At 41.2% G+C, this 23,209-nt stretch overlaps 3 protein-coding genes across 11 annotated transcripts; 1 reads left to right on the plus strand and 2 right to left on the minus strand.

The window, feature by feature from the left end:
- Window positions 1–1,810: 1,810 nt before the first annotated feature.
- timm44 (translocase of inner mitochondrial membrane 44 homolog (yeast)) lies at window positions 1,811–8,363 on the minus strand. The gene is made up of 13 exons (XM_034582352.1): window positions 8,291–8,363; window positions 7,725–7,829; window positions 6,872–7,063; window positions 6,700–6,780; window positions 6,430–6,579; window positions 5,857–5,993; window positions 5,334–5,419; window positions 4,617–4,709; window positions 4,155–4,279; window positions 3,981–4,031; window positions 3,708–3,797; window positions 3,332–3,442; window positions 1,811–2,580 (listed from the first exon to the last, which is right to left on the minus strand). Exons 1-13 carry the CDS (start codon window positions 8,318–8,320, stop codon window positions 2,461–2,463), a joined length of 1,371 nt encoding a protein of 456 aa, XP_034438243.1. The 5' UTR covers window positions 8,321–8,363; the 3' UTR covers window positions 1,811–2,460.
- Window positions 8,364–8,619: 256 nt separating this feature from the next.
- hnrnpm (heterogeneous nuclear ribonucleoprotein M) lies at window positions 8,620–16,549 on the minus strand. Of its 9 annotated transcripts, none has more exons than XM_034582342.1 (16): window positions 16,267–16,548; window positions 15,270–15,451; window positions 13,590–13,642; window positions 12,848–12,855; window positions 12,582–12,675; window positions 12,201–12,473; window positions 11,456–11,609; window positions 11,289–11,338; window positions 11,156–11,213; window positions 10,827–10,967; window positions 10,681–10,746; window positions 10,505–10,573; window positions 10,315–10,416; window positions 9,605–10,194; window positions 9,445–9,496; window positions 8,620–9,073 (listed from the first exon to the last, which is right to left on the minus strand). In XM_034582342.1, exons 1-16 carry the CDS (start codon window positions 16,353–16,355, stop codon window positions 8,910–8,912), a joined length of 2,145 nt encoding a protein of 714 aa, XP_034438233.1. In that variant the 5' UTR covers window positions 16,356–16,548; the 3' UTR covers window positions 8,620–8,909. The 9 variants fall into 9 exon arrangements, with proteins under 9 accessions (XP_034438233.1, XP_034438240.1, XP_034438239.1 ...); XM_034582346.1 differs by having other exon boundaries at window positions 8,626–9,073; window positions 16,282–16,548; XM_034582345.1 differs by having other exon boundaries at window positions 8,626–9,073; window positions 16,279–16,548.
- A 991-nt stretch (window positions 16,550–17,540) lies between these two features.
- On the plus strand, window positions 17,541–22,963 carry dmap1 (DNA methyltransferase 1 associated protein 1). The gene is made up of 10 exons (XM_034582351.1): window positions 17,541–17,974; window positions 18,336–18,427; window positions 18,843–19,038; window positions 19,167–19,325; window positions 19,411–19,578; window positions 19,856–20,041; window positions 20,300–20,371; window positions 21,005–21,077; window positions 21,302–21,651; window positions 22,261–22,963. Exons 1-10 carry the CDS (start codon window positions 17,879–17,881, stop codon window positions 22,318–22,320), a joined length of 1,452 nt encoding a protein of 483 aa, XP_034438242.1. The 5' UTR covers window positions 17,541–17,878; the 3' UTR covers window positions 22,321–22,963.
- The last annotated feature ends 246 nt before the right edge of the window (window positions 22,964–23,209 follow it).

Genomic DNA, 23,209 nt, shown 5'->3' on the forward strand with positions numbered 1-23,209 from the left:
GACGGACAGACAGTACAGTATGCAGGCATACACAACAAGCAGCCTTGTTTATAAACCACCCCTTACCTTCTCAACCAAGGCCACTGTAATCAATCCTGCCGTACGAGAGCAGGCCAGAACAAACTCATGTGACAATGAACGCTGCTCTGAATCCCACCATCTGTACTAAGCTGCCTGACGGCTGCCACGGATGATGAACAGTGTGATCGCAACGTTATATATCTGCAACCTCTACCCAAAAGCATCTGAGACGCCTTGTACACACAACCTTGGCATATTAAAGGTACTTTCTGAGGGTATGGAAATGAGATAAAAACAAATGTACAGTGAGTGCACAGAGTTATTGAGCTTATTGCATTTCAGACATTTTAATTGAGGTAGTGACATCGTAAAGTGGAAATTTGCTAAATTTGCCAACTATATAATTTCTTGTTGGCTTGACGAGAGAGGAATGATCAGTGTGATGCACCTTTGTGTCTAATCTCCATTTTTCTACCTTATGTAAACTATTGTCTGCAACACAAGAAGCCAACAAAAAATGTATTAGTCTGTACAAATTAAAGTCTTGGGATGAGTTTTGGTTGTCTGTGTTAACAATCCAAAATAGTTCATATTCGCATTAAATGTGCGGCGGTGAAACGTGGATACGTTGGTGGATAATTGCCCACACAGCCATCGTCAGAGGCTTTTCTTAAAGGTTTTTGCTGACAGTGTCAAACACCACTCGCCCTCATCCTGGGCATGCGATGACAAATGTGTCACGTCTGAAAGATTATTGGTGAGAAGTGTTTTCCATTTAGCCTTTGTAACCCCAATCATTTTACATGTTCAAGAGATGAGGCACTGATTGTAGCCCGTGTGACTATGGGGTGTAGTGCACTGACATGGCACATTGAACACATGTAGTATTAGGGACATGGGACCATTCACAACAGTGAAGGTCAAAGCATATGGTACGATAAAACTAACAAAATAAAAATAAAGCTGATGTTGATCAGATTTGAAGCTGTATTCAAATCTTACGCAAGTCCATTTGTGTCTTGGTAATAGATCCGAAAAATCTCTTTCTTCTTGATACTGTGCACCCCAGAGTGTATATAACGATTGGAAACGCGTCTCCACTATCCAGAAATGAAGCTAAAACTCCTCAGATACGAACGCAGCCATCTTGATCATTTGGAGGAAGAATCAGGAATGGATCTGTGATAGAGAAGTGCATCCGATACACATGCTTGGCCAATTGTGATTGTAATTCAGTCTCAACTGTCAATCGTTAGGTTTCAACCTGTTTCTCTAGCATCAAATAACTAATTGAAACCAAACCTTCTGGAATAATGAACACTTAAACATCAGTTTTATAACAACCTAAAATGACAGAAACCATCTTTGAGAAAAATGTATTTGATTTGAGTACTTTGACTTTTTGGTTTGGTCCATGTTCCATTCACAAACATGAAGGAGGCAGGAGTTATGATCTACTTTATACTGAGGGCAGCCAACAGGTGGCGATCAAGACACTTTGACTTCTTTTTTGTGGAGCAGTCATGTCATCCATCTTTATACACAATCTAAGGTGCATCCTGTAAAGCACGACAGCCACCACAATGATCAGATTCCAGCTTGGTGATTTGGTTTGTATCTCACTTCAATCAGGTCAACTTCACACTGCAGGCAGCTACATTTTACTCAAAGCAAATGAGTGCTGCTCTCTATTGAGAAGTAGAATTTTTCCCAAAGGAAATATGTCAAACCCTGAAATCCCATTAGAGAATTTCATTTATAAAAAAAACATAATTAGCAACTAACCCAGAAAGAATCACATGATATCCTCAAGGTCTGAGGCAAGTTTAACCATATGTAGGGTAGAGACAAAAATATTTTGGAAAAGATTTTATTATTAAAAAATGTCTTATCGTGGAAAAACGGGGGGATTTTTATTTGTCATAATAAATATAGACATTCTCACATGTTTAACAATTACATTGGACAATTATCAGCACTGATTGGCCACATTACCACCAAGAAGAACGACTCCTCAGTGAAGAAGTGAGCGAGTGAAGAAAGTGGCACCGACATCTGAGATCTCCAAAGACTTGTGCTCATAAAAAAGAGCACAAGCTCAATAACTTAATTCATCCAACACAAATCGTCCTGCACTAAACAGATTCAACACATGAAGAGCCATGCAGGCTTTGCAGAAAGTACAGCTGATGACAATTGTTGATAGTCTACCGCCCCCTAGTGTGAACTCGAGGAATGGGGACTGAGACAGTGAAGCAGTAAGCAGCACCTCTCCTTAATGTTTCTGTTGTGAAGTGAGCCCGTGCCCCAACAGTCTGTCCCTCATCTCCACGCACCCTCCTCTCCCCTCCCACCCTTTTCTTCCCAGCCACCTACGAGCTCTGTTCAGGTACAGTATGTTCTGTTCCTGCGTGACTGTGTCTTCTGTGCATCAGAGTCTTAGAGGATCTGTTCAGTGCTCGATGCGGAGATGTCAAGTAGTCTCCAGGCAGCGTACGGGTTGAGCTCCTCCTGGTCTCGACACAGAGCCCACACATACATCATCCTGAGCACTTTGTCCTGGAGAACAGATTGATGCTGTTATTACAGTTCAATTCTTATATTGTATGTCTACTTCTTATATCTTATTGTATATATTAGTTTTCTTTTTAAACAAACTTAACAGAAAGATCTACTTTATGGTTATGTTACCCTGACCTAAGCCATGTTGACTTATATAAATGTGTCAATGAACAAGTGAGGATGATTGAATAAGCTTTGCTGAGTCATGATCCAGACTCATATGTATCTAAAAGCAGGAAAAGGGAAAGAATTTTAAAGTCTCTGACGAAACAAACGATAAGAAAAGGGAAGCTGAGTCCTATGTCCCATGAGGACAGTCTATTAATGTCCACACATAAGGATTCAGCTTACAAAATTCAGAGGAACAGTATATCCACCATTAATCCTCTGGCAGAAGTCTTTTACTCTGAACGGTACTGAGTTGACACTTTTTAACCAGGTGTCCCTGAGGAGCCCCGAGGGGACGACACAGGTGATTTACAGCCCATAAAGCTGTGGTCTGGCTCCGGGAGGCCAAGGTCAAATAGTAAAATGTGTCTCCATTGTCTCATAACATTCTCCTGGTGCCTTGTTCACTAACACACCAGGGAAATAATACCAACTAAATCTGCCTTACTTCTGTAACATAATACAACGAAATGCTTTTATTGTGTTATAAGTTGATTTTTACTTTTATCACGTGGCAGTTCCAGTGAATCAAAGACTGTTTTCTTAGTGTCATGTGTTTTTGTGTGGTCATTTTACTTACAGGGTCTCCCTCTATAACATCTCCTTTAGTGTTTCGGATCACCATGACTAACTGAGCCTGGAAGGTGATAATCAATACTGGACCCTGGTCCATCATCTTCCCCATGGCCAACTGCAGAAGAAGACACATGTATTCTTTACTGAATCAACAAACCTGTAGGTCAAACAAAGAATTGTGCATTTGGCTCATATCATATCTGCCTGTGTTGTTCATTTGTTCATGTGGGAAAACAAATTCATGGACATTTGCAGTTGTTTATGAATTATGTTTATGAATTTGGCGTGAAAAATGTGCATGGCCATCTACTGGCATGAAGCACAGGATCAATTTCAGGTATTTTGAAAATTGTGATATATTGTTGTGTTGTATAACTTACATCAATGTTGTCAATATCCAGGATCTTGGAGTGGAAATGAAGCCCCATGGCCTTGGCTTGTTGGATTGGGTGTGCCAGCTGACTGTATGTCTACACACCCAATAAATGAGAACAAGAAGATAAGATCAAAGTATGATTACACATTAAATGACCAAACCCAACTTAACCAACATGGGCACTACTGATAATCAAGTTACTACACAGAAGAGTATAGCATCTGTGAGCCAACATTTCATGCTCTGAGTCTCACAGACTGTGTGAGAGAGGTCGTACCGCTTCATAACACCAGTCCTTCAGTACCTCCAGCTCCCCTCTGATCATCGCCTGCAGGAAGACAGAACGCACACAAAAATAAATTCCAGAATACATTTGTAAATATACACCTACTCAAGCACAGTAGTGTAAGTCAACTTGTGTTTTAAGAAGCTAGTTTTCAGTCCAACATACCTCCAGTATATTGGGGATGATATCTCGTTCACACTGCTTGAGGAAGGAATCTTTGTCAAATGAAGGATCCGCCTTTAAAATCTCTGTTAGAACCTCAGACATCTCTGTCTTTGAAAATAGCCCACCTGTGCACACACGGACAGCAGACACATAATTCAAATGGAAGAACTGAAGTTTGTCCCAAAGCATGAATAAATAAATGATAGATAGTGAGAGCAAACAGATACTGAAGAGAGAACAGACTGTTGGAAATAAATAGCTGAGGAACATAACCTGGCTAAATAAAGTAAATTTGTTTGCTTGTTTAAACACTCTATGATCAGCTGATTGAAATGACTTTAACTGTAACTATTTTACCAATAATTTAAACAAACTACATGTAACTCTTTATATGATGACGCACATATATCAGTAGTATCTGACATCTCTGTTTTATTAGTTATGAAAGCAGAGGTCTCTCACCTATGATGTCGGTCATTTTGTCGGTGACAGCACGAGAAGCTCTGATTAAGGCGTTGTCGCTCTCATCGTACTTCATCTTCATCTCAAAGAATCCTGTGGTGAGCATATGAGTGAGTGTCAGTCACATTTTAAGTTTCACAACTTTACACTCACTAAAACCTTAAATCATGTCTTCACCTTTATAATGTGAGGAGGACAAACTACACATGTAGTTCTCCGCAACATGAGTTATACCTGCACCCATTAATGCTATAGTTCCATTGGAGCTACAGAGGATAATTATTTTGGTCTTACAACATCAAACCTCTATCAATTGGCTCTTTCAGCAAATGCTTATAACTGCAGTCTCATAACCTTTAAGATCAGTGAAGTGGTCATTAACCTCATTAACATTTGTTGCATGTGTTACCAAAGCTGTGCAACCTCCAATGACAGAACACCACATGCAGAAGAAAGTTCAATGATACGAATCCTTTCAAATACTTGCAACTTTTAAACTAGGTCCACAACGTAGTTTAACTTTAATCCCCACTCTAGTATTACATAGACTGGTTCATCATTCAATTTGTGACTTTTCACACACAAAACTGCACATGTCAAGCCTTTAATCTGATATGACTTGACTAATGACTCCATAACGCATATCAGCTCTCTGTTTAATAATCAGTCAAGGATGCAGAGAGAGAGAGACAGACACAGTGGTGAGTTAATACTTACTGTTGAAGACCATGTTGTTGTCTTTGAATTCCTTCCACTGTTGGTACCATTTTGAGTCCTTGTGCAGCACCACACCCATAGCTTCCCTGAAGAAAACACAGTGTCAGGATTTGGACCGCAGGACGAGGGAAATGGGATTCATATTTAACCATCATATTTAACCATATTAACAAAGAAAAGTTATCATGGCTATGTACATCCGGCAATAAACTAAAAGTAAACACAAGGTTCTGTTTTCAGAAATGTTTCCAAATCAAAGTACAAGCCCTCATCTGTTTTATCTATGACAACAAACACTAGACACCAATTTGCTCATCTCTGGAAACTTAAAGCAGTTCTGATGAAATTGGGTGAATTTGCTGGTGCAGCAATACTACTATAATGTACATCTCAAATGGTTTAAAACTTTGTGAAACAGATGTCATGTCAGACTGTGATGTGATTACGCAGATTAACAAGTGTCCAGATTGTCTCAGTGTGTTTGCCTCTCAGTATCGGGTCAAGGCAGAGGTCACTCACGTACTCGTTGGCTTCGAAGACCTTGCTGTCATCCCCTCCCCCCTTGGAGGAGAACTCACTTCTCTTGCGGAGTCTGGCAGGAGGCCGATAAGGGCCAGTGTGACCCAGGTCATCGATCTCTTTCTTGACACTCTCCATGCCCTGAAAGTAAATTAACAAGTAGCAGAGCAGATAATAATATTAAGCTTCATCATTTCCTTTTTTCAAGATTACATTTCAGCTTTATTTTCTTAGCGACAGTAGAGAGAGGCAGGAGAGGTATGGGAGAGAGAAAGGGCTGACATACAGCAGAGGTTCCCCAGGGATTCAGCCTTAATATGTGGTATGTAATCTACCAGATGAGCGAATAAGGTGCCCCAGGTTTATTATTTTCAAGACATCCATTGTCATCACTCTGTGACTTTTAATGGTACATTACTTACTTAATATTTGCCTCATGTTTTACAGTGAAACCCTTGTAAGTACCGGCTTACAGCCGTAGGATGAGGACTGTATTTTCATGTGTACATATACATCATATTACTTTATTTAGACAAAAAAAAACTATTAATCAAGTCCGAGTAAATTGACTCCATACCTGAGATATGGCTCTGAATGCACTCGTCTTCCCCAACATCTCTCCACTCTTAGAGACGGACTCTGCAGACGTCTTAGCCTGTTTGGCTGCTTCTTCCACTCCCTCCATGATTTTCTTCCCAATTTCTGTTCGACTGACCTCTTCGAACCCCTGTCGACACACCACAAATGCACACTCCATGTCAGGGTGGGGGTATCCACTCGAAACACATATCTAATGTATTGCATTAAAAAAAAAGCTGCATCTGTTGGATATACACATCACATTTACCTCTTTAACGGTCTCAGAGATGTTTCCCAACTTCTTCCTGAAAACCTCAGATGTTTTAACCGTTTCAGACTCAATAGTTTGCTGGGAAAGAGACAGAAGACCAGTAAAAAAAAAATACCCACTTCACACGAACACAGGTAGAAATGCTACAGCTTTGTGTCTGTATACTAACATATTTCCTGCGAGCTTGTTTCAATGCGTCCGACTCCTCCAGCTTTTTGGCCTCATCCCGGAACTTCTGGATGTTGTCTTTCATTTCCTTGTTCTTATTTAGCTCTTGCTTCAAGTTGTCCAGAAATCCCCCAAAAAAACCTTTTCTGCCACCACCTCTCTCCCCCGACAAACATCTTACTTGCAGAGGCACCTGGGCGACATGAAACAGAAACACCAAATTAAGACAGGCCTTTTTCAGACATGCCTGGAGAGGTTTAACTTGAGTTTATGTTCATAAGATCATTTATGTTCATAAACTCAAGTTATGAACACAATCATTCCTTGTGAGAATGGTGAAAACGATTAAAAAATGTAATGGGCTCTTCAGAGAATCCTAGTGTTTTCACTAGTGTGTAATTATCTAAATTGTACAAATTGTTGTTTTCTGTAGCCTCGAATGAGCCCTCTATATTTAAATGTTCTTTTTACATCCGGAGTGGGTCCTGTCTACGGACGCCTCCATGTTTTTTACAGTAGTCCAGATTGCAACATGCAACTTCACCACCAGATTTCACTAAATTCTTCACACTGAACATTTAACAGAGAAGCAAACAAATGCCCATGAAAACATAACATACTTGGCAGAGGTACTAACATGCAACGAAAGTGGGAGCTCCTTTAAATAACAGATATGAAGGATAGACTATTTCATTAACTGATGTTTCACCGACCAGGTTGCTGACTTCAAGTCCAAATATTTACTGAAACATTTGCTGCATATATATTACTCTAAAGTGATCTTCCTCACACTGAGGTTTAGAGAATAACCCAGAACAATATTCATAATATTGAACACAGATCGATTGAGATACCTGTGAGGAGTTTGTGAGGAACCCGTGTATCCTGAAGACACTGGGTCTGTTGTGAAGTAGCAGGAAGGAGGAAGGTAACGCCAGCACTCCTCTTCTGGCACACATCTGGGGACAGGGACACAAACTCAGCCTCTACACTCCAGTAGACTCCTCAGGTGGTTAAAGGAGAAGCTGTGTATAGCACCGCTGAATCACTTCTACAACCAGCTGGGGATATTTTATTGCAATGTCACGCATGGCTTTGAAGTTAGTGATAATATTCAGAAACCGTGTTTATTAAAAGACATGAGACACAAACTATGCAGCTAGTAAGTGTAAACGTTTCATATAATAACGTTTCCGATGTTGTCCTGAGGGGATAGAGTCCGAACACCGGCTGGTGATCCTATCGTCCAAAGAGCTAACTCAGCTAGCTGACGCCACATTAGCAGCCTGGTTGGCTAACATCGTGTAATTCGCCGTCAGTGGTTAGACTGGCGGCTCAGAAACACAGTTCGAGTTCTCTCCTCTTAGTTTGGTCCATGTTTGAGAGCCGAGGTTTAGCACAAACTGTCCCGAGCACTCACCTGGTAGCACCGACACAAGGGGGTCGCCATCTTGAATGTAGTGCATGTGACCTCTTTCCGGTGGTGACCTTCCATGTCCGCGAGGGGGAGGAGATTCAAAATCACGTGACATCTCAAGCGTAATTCCACCCCTCCCACTTGATTGTTAAACTTTTTTCTTTACCATCAATATATGGATTTAACTCTACACAGTATAATTAAACTTCGTGCTCAACGTAAGAACCATAATAGTCTTCACATTTTCAAGAATATGACAGTATCAAACAAAAAGCTTCAAGTCAAACTCCCTGTAGTGACATGCAGTGCAAAAACACCAGGACACCAACAACGCATTTCAAATATTGAGGTTTATTTATCAAAACACCTTATAGCACAAAGGCAATGACAAGTTGAAACATTACAGAAAAAAATTAAAAGTTTGGTCTCTAATAAAAAATAAAGTAAAGTAAAATTTAAGAACTAAAACACATTCACCGTTACAAATTTCTAACTAAAACATTTGTAGTTACATATATCTAAACAAACCGTGTGTTTATATAAAGTTCATGGGCGATTCGGATGATAAGTTTTTAGACATGAATGACTACTTGAAATGTCAGAAGTGACCCAGACTATTAACTTATGCATTCCTATCAATCCTAACATCGATCTCCCTTCCGTTCAGCCGGTAGCCATTCATGGTTCGGCAAGCACGCTCAGCAGTTTCGGGGTTGTCAAAGCGGACCACACCACAGCCCTTGGACTTGCCATTCTCCATCTTGATATCAGCATACTGGACCATGCCTGCAGAGAGAAGAATACTAGTGTTACAAGTCATGTTAATATGAAATGACAAACGCATGTCAAAGAGCTGTTCACCTGTTCAACGTTTGGTGAACAAAATCTGTTGTCGTTAGCGTGAATGCACCCATTATTGTGATTGACAATGACAAGTCCCAGCCACTGCTGCTATAGTGCGCTGGTCGCCTGTTTATTTAAAGTTTATTAATATTGAGCACGTCACATGTCCAAATTGCACCAAGTTCGACACTGCACTTCCTGGACCCTAATCCACATGCCAAGTGCAAAGACGATTAGATGTACAGTTCTCAAGATATGTGTTCCACATACAGACATGAGAAGATTTCTGGAAATGGATAGATGAACACACTTACCACATGTATTGAAGGTATCTTTCAGCATCTTCCAGGTGAAGTCAAATGGCAGCTAAAACAAAATGAATTCAGAATTGATTAAAATCCCTTGTGAGAAGATGGTTAAATAAATCCAGTAATGTAAACACGAATAAGAACTCAAGTGCAGATGAACACTTACATTTCTGACAAAGATTTGGCATCCCTTCCTGATATTGCCTCCACCAGTTCCAGGCCCTCCAGCTCCAGCTCCTCCAAAGGAATTACCACCAAATCCACGATCCAGGTCAGCAGGACGGTCAAACTGGCCACCAGCACCTCCGGATCCCATCCGATCCATGCCAGAACTCATGCGGTCCAGGCCACCTGAGGAGAAGCGGTCTATTCCTCCAGCAGAGCCCATGCGTTCGAAGCTAGTGGGCATCCTGTCAATGCCAGTGTTGCCCATGCGTTCCATATTCATTGGAGAGCCAAAGTCCAGGCCAGAACCCATGCGATCCATATTAGACGGGCCCAAGCGATCAAACCCTGCTGAGCCGATGCGGTCCATGCTGGAGCTCATACGGTCAAGGCCAGGTGCAAGCCTGTCCATACTGGGCCCCAGCCGTTCCATCCCAGAGCCCATTCGGTCAAACCCAGAACCCAGCCTGTCCAGGTCAGTCACACGGTCCATCCTTTCCATGCCCATGCGGTCCATCCCTGCCATACGCTCCATGCTGGTTCCCAGCCGATCCATTCCAGAGCTCATGCGGTCCATACCCATGGAGTTTCCTTTAAGGTTTAACAAAAAGAGTGGAAAAAATCAATTGTCTCAGCTGAAGTAGGCAATACTTCAGGCTTAATTGGAGTACTTATCAGAGGAATTTCAAACAATATCCTAAAAATACTAACCCATTCCTCTTTCAAAGGATTCTCCAAAATTATTGCGAGACATTCCCATTTCATTTCGCCCAAACTCCCTGTCAAAAGCACCACCAATTCCACGGTCCATCTCTAACAATGCAAGAGATGAAACCATTAGTGTCCAGCAAACGTGATCATTCACGCTTGCTGTGCTTAGCACATCTCAACTTCTCCTTACCGTTCATTCGGCCCATCCCTGAGGATCCAAAACGATCCATGTTGTTCATTCCTCCAAAATTTTCCATTCCTAGAGTGACGAAATATTGTTTAATTACAAGAGGAGGTCGCAGTTGATATAAATGCAGTGGGGGACCCGGCCATTAGTGAGGTTCTGGTACATACCACCACCACCACCACCACCACCTCCTCCTCCTCCTCCCATACGACCTCCCATGTTGCCAAAGCCCATTCCGTCCATTCCTACAAGTTAGACAAGTAGTGATGAGCCACTGATGTCAGTTAACTTCTACTCAAGAGTTTCACACAAACAAAGGAGTTACCTCCAGGGCCCATGTTGCCCATTGCTCCTCCTCCTCCGCCACCACCACCGCCGCCACCACCTCCTCCCCCTCTGTTGAGTTGAGTAGCATCAATGGGCTGGCCACCAGGCCCCAGACCCAAACCAATACCACTGAGACCACCTGAGAAAAAAAGAAAATGGTACAGTATAAAGATTTTGAGTTTAAATCAGCACATTATTGAGGCTCCTGAGAAGCCATCACATATACAGCACATGGGGCAATATTTACATGGCTGACAAAGTATATTATTAACAATGCATTCCTCTTTTTCACTTTTTGTCCAAGAGAATAAAACCAAGAGATCTTACGGGGAAGAGAAGAAGCTCTCTCGGGTGGTCCAAAATCTTTGGGCAGGGACTTCTCATCCTGGAAAAGAAATATACAGTCAGACTATGCTCTGAGATCATATGAGCCAATGTAGAGAAAAGTTGGGCAACATACCAGTTTGACATGCATGACCCTGTTGAACAGCAGCTGCCCATTGAACATAGCTATGAAATCATTAAGGAAAACGTACCACAGACACCTTAAAGCAATGCAGTTGTACCAAGTTAACATTCTATGGTTAAACAGGGTTTTCAATTAGCAAACATTTTAAAAAAGGATACAGACAGCCTGGACTGCTTCAATGGGCATCTCGAAGGTTACTGTGCCCATGCCTCTGCTTTTCCCATCCTTGTCCTCAAGAATGTCAGCCCTCACCACCATGCCGGCCATGTTGAACACCTCTTTCAGCTTCTTCCAGCCCACTTTGTAATCAAGCTGTACACACAAGAAACAATATGAGATATGGTGACTAATTTAACATTTGCAGACACTAGGGATGTCACGAGAACTGATACTTTGCTGCCCTCACTGCTGAAAACATCCTAGAGGAAACACTGATAATGATGCATCTAAAAAAAAAACATACGTTTTAATGGTCTGTCACTACTACTGCAGTGACATACTGCTTGCAGCCTTGCACTCGAGTATATGCGTGTGTGTGAGTATATTGCATGTACAGCGTCTGGTGTTCTTGGTCATTGAGCCATATCTGATAAAAAAATTAAAATAGTCCTCAAATTCACTACATGCCACTGTTCTGTTTTATAATAATAGTCTTGTTTTACTTGAAGGCTACATAACCACTGTTGTTTTTGTAGGTTTTAAATATATGTGTGCGACTACTAAATATTTTGTATTGTGACATCCCTACCCAACAACTATTGTTAGTCTGACATCTTCTACTTGACATTTACATCCAGTTAATCTATATTTGTGGCTCATATACTTGTCCCCTTCTTTTGATATCAATTAATTCAATAGATGTCTTTTTCAGATAAAACGATTCCAAAAATGTGGAAGCCTTACATTAGCAACGAAGACAGTGCTGCCAATCTTGCCAGCCTGGAGACCATGAATGACCTCATTGGGGATGTTGGGGTTGTTCATCAGGCTGGGAGGAATGTTGACATTACCACCATTTGGTCCAGGGCCCATTCGATCCATGTTCATGCGGTCCATTCCACCCATTCCTCCCATTCCACCCATGCCTCCCATGCCTCCCATTCCTCCATGGCCTCCTGGAGGTCCTCCACCTTGAACCTTGCCCATTTCTCTCTGAGTAATCACACCATCGGGGTCCTAACAAAACACATGAAAATATGACTCAGCAAAATCTACAACTTTCATATTGGTCAGAAGGGAGATGTTCACAAGTAGTTTTTCCTTGCAATACTTGCTGTGGCTTACCTCCTTCACTTTTAGGGGTCGTCCATTAAAGTTGTGCTTGTTTACTTTCTCCACCGCTTTCTTCATTAGCTCTTCAGTCCTAAACTCAACAACACTGAAAAAACATTGAATGAGAACAATCAAACTGTACCTTGGTTTGTATTAACTGTCCTACACAGAGACTGGTACATGTGTCTCTACAGTGTCAACTCAATAAAAAATAAAAAAATCATGGTTCTGACAGAACAAATTGTGAATGATGATAAATAATTTAACAGACTACTTACGCACAACCCTTTGTTGATTGAAGAATTAAGAACAGGCCGCACCAAAAGATGTAAAGAACAATTACAATTAGTAAAAGGAAGGAGGTGGTGAACAGATTGATAGATTAAATTGTAAAACAAACTAAGCAAAAGTAGAGAGAGTTTCATGCACAAAAGTTCACCATCACAAATACCTACAGCCTTGGCCAGAGCTCTGTGCTTCCAAATAAAATTACATTAAAGTCTCACATTTCCCCCAATTCTTTTAACACAATGCAGCAAAGTCTGGCAAATATAAAAAGGTCTTTTTCCAACATCCAAAGGGCAGAAAATCCACAGTGAAATAGGATTCCCAACTACTAAGATATTGGAGGAGTATTTTCCAGTAGAACAGTTCTACAGAATGAGTTACATTAACAACCAGCTAACCACCTTGTAACAACCTCTTGACCCCTTTAGTTCATATGAAGCAAATCCAGCAACCAAAGGGACATTGTCAGCTACTGCAATCCCACAGGATTGCCTTCGAAGAAAGCTGAAGACCTGTTGTAATAACATCAAACTCCGGGTGGCCTCAAGACAGTGCCACAGACGACACCACATAAAACATATCTCCGAGATTTCACCATCTCACACACACACACTCCACCAGGTTTCTGAATCTGAACAATTCCCAACAATGAAAATAAAGAAACCAAAGCTGACAAACACAGGTTTGTCTTTCATTAGTCATATTTTTTATTTTGTATGTATTTGCACTTACCCTCGATTTGCCTTCTGCGTCCATTAAGTGTTCCACGTACGTTACCTCACCCACTACAAATCAGATTCCAGAGACGACACACACCAAGGGAGAGAAGCCGAGAGAACAATGGGGGTTTAGAGCAGAAACACAAGTAGGGCGGCCGGTGACCGATAGCTCGGACTGCCAGTCCTGAGCATTCCCGCAGCACCGCAGCAGCACAATATGGTACAGGTCTACAAAAAGCAAGCTTTGGTCTTTTTAGAAAAAAATAAAGACTTCTTAGCCTGTCCTTGTTGGAATTCTCCCGAAACACCACAAGCAATAGACGGAGGACAACAACTATTGAAATGGCCATCAGCCTTCCTATTAGAATATAATGCAGTGCACACAACCTACTGTATGAAGATAATTAACCAATGATTTTCATATTGTCCAAACCAGTTCAATGCCTCAGCCCATGTCATTGCAAACCTGCGCCTATTTTGTCAAGTGTCGCTATTTTAAGCCTCAGACTAATGCATCGATACATTTGCCCATCAGCTGAGTCTGAGAGGAAGCCTACAGGTAGAAAGCCAACCATAATGTTAATGGTGACAAGCTCTTAGGTGACAGAAACTTCTCACAAACATGTTGGTAAAGTAGACCAGTTTCTGGAAGGCACAATATCAGAATTTTGATTCAGCGTCGACCACAGCCACGTTTTCGATTCAGATCACGTTTCTGTTCCAAAGAATAGATCAGTGACAAAACCTCTACAGACAAGGACAGTGCATAAGAAGTTGCTTCATTTTGTAGACCTGTACCCCAAAATCCCCAACGCGTAGCTGTGTTTGGCACAACATGGAGATCTGCTGAGAAAACATATGCTTGTAAAGGTCACACCTAAAAAAGAAAATGCAATTTAACTCCAGTCAGTGATCATAAAACAAATTCCCGGCACTCCCTCTGAAAGAGGGTTGTACCCGTCTTAACACATGCTTTTACTGTAAGTTAATGCCAATTTTTGTGCATTACTTGTGATTCATCTAAAGCTTTCCAATAACCCATAACAAAACAACTTTCACATGAGTAACAACACACTGAAATCCATATACCTTTAAGAGAAAACTTGAACCTAATACCTATTGAAATTCAAGGTTGCTGCATTAAAATTATTTGTTTGACCCACTTCCAAAATTGTGAGTTGTGAGTTTATTAATCATGAGCCCCAGTTTACCATTTGTTCTATGTTGCAACTGAGAGCAACTTGTTGCTGGGGGGAATTCATAACACTACAGCAAAGTGCTGCATATCTTTTTATAGATTTCTTGTGGAAAAAGCATCTTATTGTGTCCTTTATTCCAAACCACTGGAGTTTCGCATTAAAGCACCAGATTGACAACCTTCACTTCCAAAAAACCACAAAAATATGTAGTCTCGGTGGAGAAGAAATATTCGGTCTAACATCCAGGTTCAGAGCACTTTTGCAAGTCTGCAGCAACTCCACAGTTGACAGACAAATAAGAGGGACCTCAATCAAAACCCTTTTTTCTCCAAATAACCCCCCCCATGAAATCTCCAGCAACATTGTACAACTTTTAGCTTTCTGCACAATTTCCCCAAAAGCCATTCAAAGGCTGCAATGGTCACACAAAGTGACCCTTGCTTTTTAATAATGTCCAACGCTTAGTGAGTCAATCCATCTGCCGGACGCCTTACCTTTTTCTTTCATCAGGTCTTTGAGGGCTTGCCATTTGACATCATATGGGATGTTGCTGACAAAGACCCGGTATCTCTTGTTCACGTTCCCATAGGGTTCGTAGCGCCCACCTCCACCTCTCTTCTGGGGCCTCTCCTTCCTGCTTGCATTGGCCTCATGCTTGGCTTTCCCATTCAATTCTCTGTGTGAAGAGATCAGAAATATATAGTGAATAATATTGAGAATAAAAAACACTTATCTGTACGAACACGGTTTTTCTTTAATCATTTGGTAAAAGCGAGAAAAGTGCAAAAAAAAGGGTCAGCAAACAGGGACACGCTTAATACATGTTACATCCATTAAATTAAAATAACCTCCATTAGGTTATGTTTGGTCTTAGATCCTTTACCAAGGCCAAAACGAAACCATTGTTATGCAATCCAATAATGGCGGTACCCTTTGTTATTTATTAATGCAAGACGTTTTCAAATGTGCAGATCTATGAGATAGACGTATGCAGTTATCGATATCACTTAAAAACGCCGATTGAATAGCTTTATTTAGACACAGGCCACACTGTTCGATCGTGCTACTTGCATTAAGGCTTAAGTCGCATGGCAAGGCCGCTCTTCGCGCTTAATAGGCCTATTTACATTTTAAGCTAATATCGCACAGCGCTACATGCTTATTATCAAGTTACTATTAACAAACACAAGAGGGAAAAATAACCGGGCTAACAACGTTAAATAGGTTCACTAGGTTACTATGTTACATTACGTAAAAATGGGCCCCATCCTCTTTGTAAGAAAACACGGGCCTCGCACACTAACGGCGCTTAAATGTTTACAACGTCGAAATATCAACATGTGGGTCGACTTTGCATTAAAGCTTCTTTGGGAGTAAATCTATACAAGTACGATTTTCGATATATTGTGGTAAAAGTGCGGGGTTTCCGTGGAGGAGAGCCGCGAAGGAGCTAAGAGGAGCTAACAAAGGAGCTTTGATGAATGGACTCACCCCTGCTGCTGCTGCTGCTGCTGCTGCTGCGGTGCCTGCGGCGGACCCGCTTTCTCGGTCGTGTTTTCGGCCTGTTGCTCGTTCGACATCTTCTTCCTCTGTTTACCGACTCACAAAGATTAAAATTACACGATCTCAGACGGACTTCGTCGATACGAGTGCAAGTCTGAAGTTTTCAAACGTGAATTGGTAGCAGATACAAGAGCGAGCTGACTGACTGACCGCACCGACCGCTCCTGCGACATCAGCTAACGAAAATGGCGGCTAACGGAAATATATCCCCGCAACGGACGATGGGAAATTTCAAAGCTGAGACCGGATTCTTCTTCTTCTTCTTCTGTTGAGTTGTCCTAGCTGAGCTTTACCGCCATCTATATTAGAGTGGCAGTAGTGATTTCTTATATTCTTCCAGTCAGTCCATTATCTTGTATGACAAACACTGATATCACTATAAATACAATAGAAGGGTTAGGGGTACATTTCTTCTGTTACACCTCTGGTGAAGAATGAATAAAGTAAAATGAAAATCCTATAGTTCTTCCTCTGCTGATTTCAAATAAACAATTGTGTTTCTGGTTTACATATTGGCATTGGCAGCTTGATTTGTATTTAATCTATATGTGACCAGTGATCCAACTGTTTCATTTCCTTCAATGTTGATTAAACGACTGCCCCCAACACTAATGCCTGAGTCATGATTCTGTCCAACCTTTTATGGATGTACAAGCAACTGATCCAAATACAATCAAGCCATAATCTACAGCTGCATAATTAATTCTATATAAATATTCCTTTATCAACTTGTCATTTCCCCACATGTTCCCTGCCAAACAACTCATAGTATGCAGGACTCTCCTACATGTATTTTTCATTTTGTCAATGTGAATTTGCACATGACTCTCTCATTCTCCCAAATCTTAATCTTAATCTCTGACTTTACAATTTTAAACAAACATCTCTACTTTTTTCCTTGTAAAAACATCAGATTTTTCAACAGATAACTAATTATTTGTGGATTATTTGCTTTAAACTAAGAAAGAAAGAAAGACAATGTGTTCAAAGTGAAACAAATGTTGAGGAAAGATACATTTGACTGAGTTTCAACCTTTCTTTTAAAGGATGATAGTTGTCCTGATAAAAGTATTCGTTCGTTTCTACTAGTTTCTTTGAAACTAGTAGAAACTACTTTAGTTATTACAAATTTTAAAAAAAAATGTTAGCAGTGTACCGCCTGACCACACGGGGGCGACATTTTATCCATATAGATCAGTAGCGTCACAAAGGCAACAGCGGAGCCGGAAATAGCTTTCCTCCAGCGGCTAGCTTCTCCTTTAGCCTTAACAATAGCTTTTGAATATTCTTTATTAGTGATCTCTTGAGCTTTTTTATACCATATACACTTTCAGTGTTAAATCACGAAAATAATATTACGAAGTCGCTACTCGCCGTGTTGCGGCTTTGTGTAACGTTAGCGTAGTTTAGGAATGATAATGTTAGCGTTAGCCGTTAGCCAGGAGCGTATTTGATGGACTGTACCGTGTTACTGTGAGTGAATGAGCAGTGTTATCACTTGACAGGCTGCGAGGAGCGTTAACTAACAACACACCCAGCCATGGGGACCGGTGCGGATGTGAGGGATATTCTGGAGCTGACCGGGGGAGATAATGACGGCCCCATCAGCAAGAAGGACCTCATCAACTCAGACAAGGTGAGACATAATCAGAAAATACGCTTTATGATGCCTGACACAGTATCCACACGTTTACCCATTCGTCTTACCCTCAAAACTTCATTAACTGTGTAAGTGAATTAAGTTATTGTAAGGAATCCCATGATGTGTTGATACGACTGTAAACACGAACAACCTTAAACTTATTATTTGACCTAAAGCATATCATAACAATGGGACCTTCTTTTCTGAAACTTATATCCAGCCTTCAGAGTTACACTTTGTATGAGGGATGAAAACAAAATCGTGCTGTCTGAAATATTGATGTTTATTTTTTTTCGTGCTTCAAAGTATTTTCAAAAATGTTTCTCTATAATAAACAATATGTCCATCATTTCAGAAAAAATCCAAGAAGACGACAGAAACTCTGACCTTTAAGAGACCAGAGGGAATGCACAGGGAGGTCTACGCTCTGCTCTACTCAGATAAGAAGTATGGGCTCCTTGTTTAAAATCACATGTTTGTCTTGAATTAGTGCAATTACCTTTTAATTATTGAAAAGCTGATGCTGTTATTCTTACAGTTGGCAGGGTAAAAGGATAAGGAGAGGGAGAATTGTTTCTTTTCACTCTTCCATTAATAATACTTGTTCATGATAAAAAATGAGGAGGAAGGACACAGAATTGAGTGTTTTATTTGATACCAAGCCAAAGAATTTTCAAGGCTTTTAACTCCATATACTGTATAAGCTTCCCCTTTGGCTATATGATCTAACACATTGCAAAGTTGCTTGCTTTTGCATGTTTTTCTGTCATTGATCCTGGAAGAATTCAAACACAATAAGCAGATTTCTCTCATATTTATTACCCTTGCTTTAACAAATTCTGTTTTCCCTGTCATTTCCCAGAGATGCACCCCCTTTGCTTCCTAGTGATACTACTCAGGGCTACAGGACAGTGAAAGCCAAGCTAGGATGTAAAAAGGTGCGTCCCTGGAAGTGGATGCCCTTCACTAATCCTGCTCGCAGGGATGGCGCCATATTCCATCACTGGAGACGTGTGGCAGAGGAGGGAAAGGACTACCCTTTTGCCCGTTTCAACAAGGTGTGGATGCCTACAAGATATTTACAGCTACCTTTCCTCTCTTATCTCCTCTATTTCAGGCATGCTCACTTATTTACTCTTTTGAGTTACTCGTGCTGATTCAGTGCTTCTTCTGTCCGCTTTCATAGACGGTGCAGGTGCCAGTGTATTCAGAGCAGGAGTATCAGCTGCATCTCCATGACGATGGCTGGACTAAAGCGGAGACGGACCATCTGTTCGACCTATCCAAGCGCTTTGACCTGCGCTTCGTAGTTGTCCATGACCGTTACGACCACCAACAATACAGAGTAATTACCTAGTTACTAACCCACAGTTCTTAAATTCTCTTTAGTTGCGTCTATTTATTATAACAGTCCTCCTTGTGTTTTTCAGAAACGCTCTGTGGAGGACTTGAAAGAGCGTTATTACAATATTTGTGGTAAGCTGACAAAGGTCAGAGCAGCTACAGGGACTGAGCCCAAGATCTACATCTTTGATGCAGGTCATGAAAGACGTCGCAAGGAGCAACTGGAGAAGCTCTTCAATCGCACACCAGAACAGGTTCGTAACACTGTCACTTGAAGTGCATCTGGATTCTTATGCGTTTGTTAAGCTTTCATAACATAAATGTTACTCAGCCAAAATGAGAGGCAGTGTGCAAAGCACAAGCCAATTAAAGTGATAGCATTACAGAAATTGGTAATGCTGTAATCCCTTATGTATAAATAATATTCAAACTATTATTAATAAATATTACATTATAAATGTTTTTCAATCTTGTATAATGTTTCCCAGCCTCTAAAATATTTCTATTGCACTTTTCTTGTTTTTCCTGCAGGTGGCAGAAGAGGAATATCTTATCCAGGAGCTGAGGAAGATTGAGTCAAGAAAGAAGGAGCGAGAGAAGAAGGCTCAGGATCTACAGAAACTCATTAAAGCGGCTGACACAACCACAGAGTTGAGACGAGCTGAAAAGAGGGTTTCCAAGAAGAAGCTCCCACAGAAAAGAGAAACAGAAAAACCGGTATGATATGCTTTACAAAAAAGGAGCCAAGTAAAGCAAGAGCCAAGCATTCATACCAGAGAAATGTTTACGATGCTTATGATTTCAAAGTAGTCTTAAAGAGGAAAAAATAAATAGTTTTCATTATTGAGAAAAGACTGCTGTAAACCACATGTTGTTTTTATATACAGTGGCATTTTAAATCATTTTGAATGGAGCAGCCGTGTCTCAGAAAAATTGTGGCAAGTCTTTACAGTTTATCTGTTATTTTTTCTCCAGGCTGTTCCAGAGACGGCAGGCATCAAGTTCCCTGACTTCAAATCAGCGGGAGTCACACTGCGCAGTCAAAGGGTGAGCAAACTAACGCATTAAAACTAGACACGAGTATTCTAAACACATTTAATGTTAAAACTACAAATAAACATATATTCCCATAGGTCTGTGTCAGGAAATAGTATTTTTCTGCACTGTGATGTGGAATGGATGTAAAATCTTTAAAAAAATCTTAAATTTGTAACGTTTTTTTTTTGAAGACCAGCTGAGTGTGTTAACCACCATAAATATCAAAAGACTTTTAGCGAAGCTTGAACCTTCAGTTGATGTATGTGAGAAACCGGAGAGTCTGACTTCAGCTAGCTATCTCTCATTAGCACTGTGATGATTAATTCTGTTAGTGATGACCTAATATCTGTAAGATCTAGCCAGAGAACTCTTATTCATCTTCAAGACTGATGAGGACCTGCCGCTCTCTATGGAAAATGCATTAGCACGGCTAAAGAAGTGGAGTGCCCCTCTAGCTAATCAGTCAGACAGAGTTCAGTGGATAAAGACATTTTGATCTGGCCCGCTGAAGTGCATTTCATAGGAATTAAAAGCCCCGAGGTGGAGCTGTTTATCCTAATATCCCCAGCACCTTAAATCACACCCTTGTGTGGGTGTGTGTGTGTCTATATGTCTCACTGTGTTTCTGTCTGTGTGATTTAGATGAAACTACCAAGCTCAGTTGGCCAGAAGAAGATCAAGGCCATTGAGCAGATCCTCGTAGAGCAAGGAGTGGGTGAGTCTGAATATTGGCATCGTCTAACATTTTAAAGTTTTACATTTCAAACTCATGTTGAAATCTGATGACATAAGAGTGTCAAAGAGATATTGCCTCTGTTTTGCATTTACCATAACAAGGATACTACCCATTGTACTGTACATCTGCTGGCATTAACTTACTGGCAATGCTTGGCAAAACATATCTAATTTTTATATTTCTGTCTGTATGTGTGGATTCAGATCTTAACCCCATGCCCACTGAAGAAATTGTACAGATGTTTAACGAGCTGCGCAGTGACCTGGTGCTGCTGTACGAGCTGAAGCAGGCCCACAGCAACTGTGAATACGAACAGCAGATGCTGCGTCATCGCTATGAGGCTCTACTGAAAGCCGGCAGTGGAGGTGGGTGTGGAATTCTAGGGGCAGGACTAATCACTGTGGCACAGGGTGGGGACCTCAATGCCTCCAACAGCACTGCGGCGTCCACACCAGGAGGTGATATCCAGTCGTGGCCAAGTGTTGACGACATCAAGGTTGAAGCCAAGGAGCAGATCATCGATGTTGTTGGAGCACCACTTACCCCCAACTCGGTGAGTCTGCACAGGTCCGACGCACATGCATTTCACATCTGATGTTGGTTTAAATACAGACAGTCGCAACAGTTATTTACAGATGACAGCCTGATCTCCAAATTCAGTCTGAAAATGACCAATCATGGTATTAAATGATAATGAGAAAAACAAGGCTACACATAAATACAACCTAGAGAACTCATTTTCTGCAGGTAATTAGTTTTATGAACTTTATTGCCAGTATTATTTCAACAGCTGATGGAGGATGCAATTTTTAGAGGTTGATGATTTACACCATATCTGAAGCTTTGAATGCTGATGACATTGAATAAAAATAGACTTTTGTGATTTAAAACGGTCAAGAAAAAAACCCCACTAGGTAATGTCCGTTTGGGATCCAGTCCTTATAACTGCACCATAGACTGACTTGGTTTGCCTTCCTGTCTGCATCAGAGTATGTGGTGTGGATCTTTTCAGAGGACATCTTCATAATAGCAATATGTGCTCATAGAAAAAAATACCAGCAGGTCACTTCAATTGCATTGGTAGGAAACTCCTGCAGAAAACAGAACAAGAGGGAAATTACTGCTCCAGTACACGTATGTGATTTTGTGCATTACATTGCAGCGCAAACGGAGAGAATCGGCTTCCAGCTCGTCTTCGGTGAAAAAGGTGAAGAAGCCTTGATGAGGATGAGAGCGCCAGCTGGTGCACAGTGGCGTTACTCTGGTCCAAGTGGAGATGCACAGGATTTATGGTTGTCCATCCACGTAAAAAGCACCACTGACTACTCACACACACACACACACACGCACACAACTTCTCACCTTCTAACCAGACCTCTCCAGCCCCTCCCCATCTGACCTGCCCAGCATCTTGGTGACAAAGGCAACAACTGAGTGACATTTCATTCCATTACTGCTCGTCTCCCAGCCTCCACCATTGCTCGGCTTTAGATGAGGCAAGATCAACTGTAAATTGCCAGACTGAGCTAATCGGGACATTGGGAAGATGGTGGGAGTGACTGGGTAATTGAAATGAATTGGAATGAAAGAAGAGACTATGTGAGTGGGAGGACCGCCAACCGCAGTTCTCATTTGACCCATCGGAGGGTTTTTCGTGGCCTAATCACACCATAGTGTTTACTGGAAATGTGTTTTTGTTGTAGCCTGTAGTACCGACTCCCCATCCACCTACGACAGAGATGCCGCTTCCATCTGCTGCTGAGTTCTATGTTGGACTCGTGAGGCTGATTTGTGTTGTTTGTCCTCAGGTGACCTTGGAGATGCTTTAGTCAATGATTCAATAAACCTCTTTGTGTTTTTTCCTAGCTGTGATTCATGCATGTTTGTGCCATAGTGATTCCTTTTCTCTCTCTCTCAGATGGAGGTAATTAGTGCTGAATACACATTTACTGAGGGAATTGTAGGATCATGACATTCTTACTTTACCTGTCATTTAAGTCAAGTGACAACTAATGACTTCATTAATATGATAATTAAGCAGTGATCATTCTTCGGTTGGCACAGCCAAGGAAACTTCATTAGGTCGCCTTCCCATAATATTGCTAATTGCG

This window comes from Hippoglossus hippoglossus, chromosome 4 (assembly GCF_009819705.1).
Source record: "Hippoglossus hippoglossus isolate fHipHip1 chromosome 4, fHipHip1.pri, whole genome shotgun sequence".
In the NCBI taxonomy this organism is placed as follows: domain Eukaryota; kingdom Metazoa; phylum Chordata; class Actinopteri; order Pleuronectiformes; family Pleuronectidae; genus Hippoglossus; species Hippoglossus hippoglossus.

Bases quoted from the DNA above. Each gene is read 5' to 3' on its own strand.
- timm44 (XM_034582352.1), bottom strand. From the start codon at position 8,320: ATGGCGACCCCCTTGTGTCGGTGCTACCAG. The intron at 5,420-5,856 runs GTACGTGAGTGA...TGTTTTCTTCAG, and splicing joins AAGGTCTTCGAAGCCAACGA to GGAAGCTATGGGTGTGGTGC. The intron at 4,710-5,333 runs GTAAGTATTAAC...TGCTCACCACAG, and splicing joins CAACAACATGGTCTTCAACA to GATTCTTTGAGATGAAGATG.
- hnrnpm (XM_034582342.1), bottom strand. From the start codon at position 16,355: ATGTCGAACGAGCAACAGGCCGAAAACACGACCGAGAAAGCGGGTCCG. The intron at 11,339-11,455 runs GTATCCTTTTTT...ATGATTTCATAG, and splicing joins TGAAGCAGTCCAGGCTGTCT to CTATGTTCAATGGGCAGCTG. The intron at 9,074-9,444 runs GTAAGTGTGTTC...TTCTCTCTGCAG, and splicing joins AGATACCTTCAATACATGTG to GCATGGTCCAGTATGCTGAT.
- dmap1 (XM_034582351.1), top strand. From the start codon at position 17,879: ATGGGGACCGGTGCGGATGTGAGGGATATTCTGGAGCTGACCGGGGGA. The intron at 18,428-18,842 runs GTATGGGCTCCT...GTCATTTCCCAG, and splicing joins CTGCTCTACTCAGATAAGAA to AGATGCACCCCCTTTGCTTC. The intron at 19,579-19,855 runs GTTCGTAACACT...TTTTTCCTGCAG, and splicing joins TCAATCGCACACCAGAACAG to GTGGCAGAAGAGGAATATCT.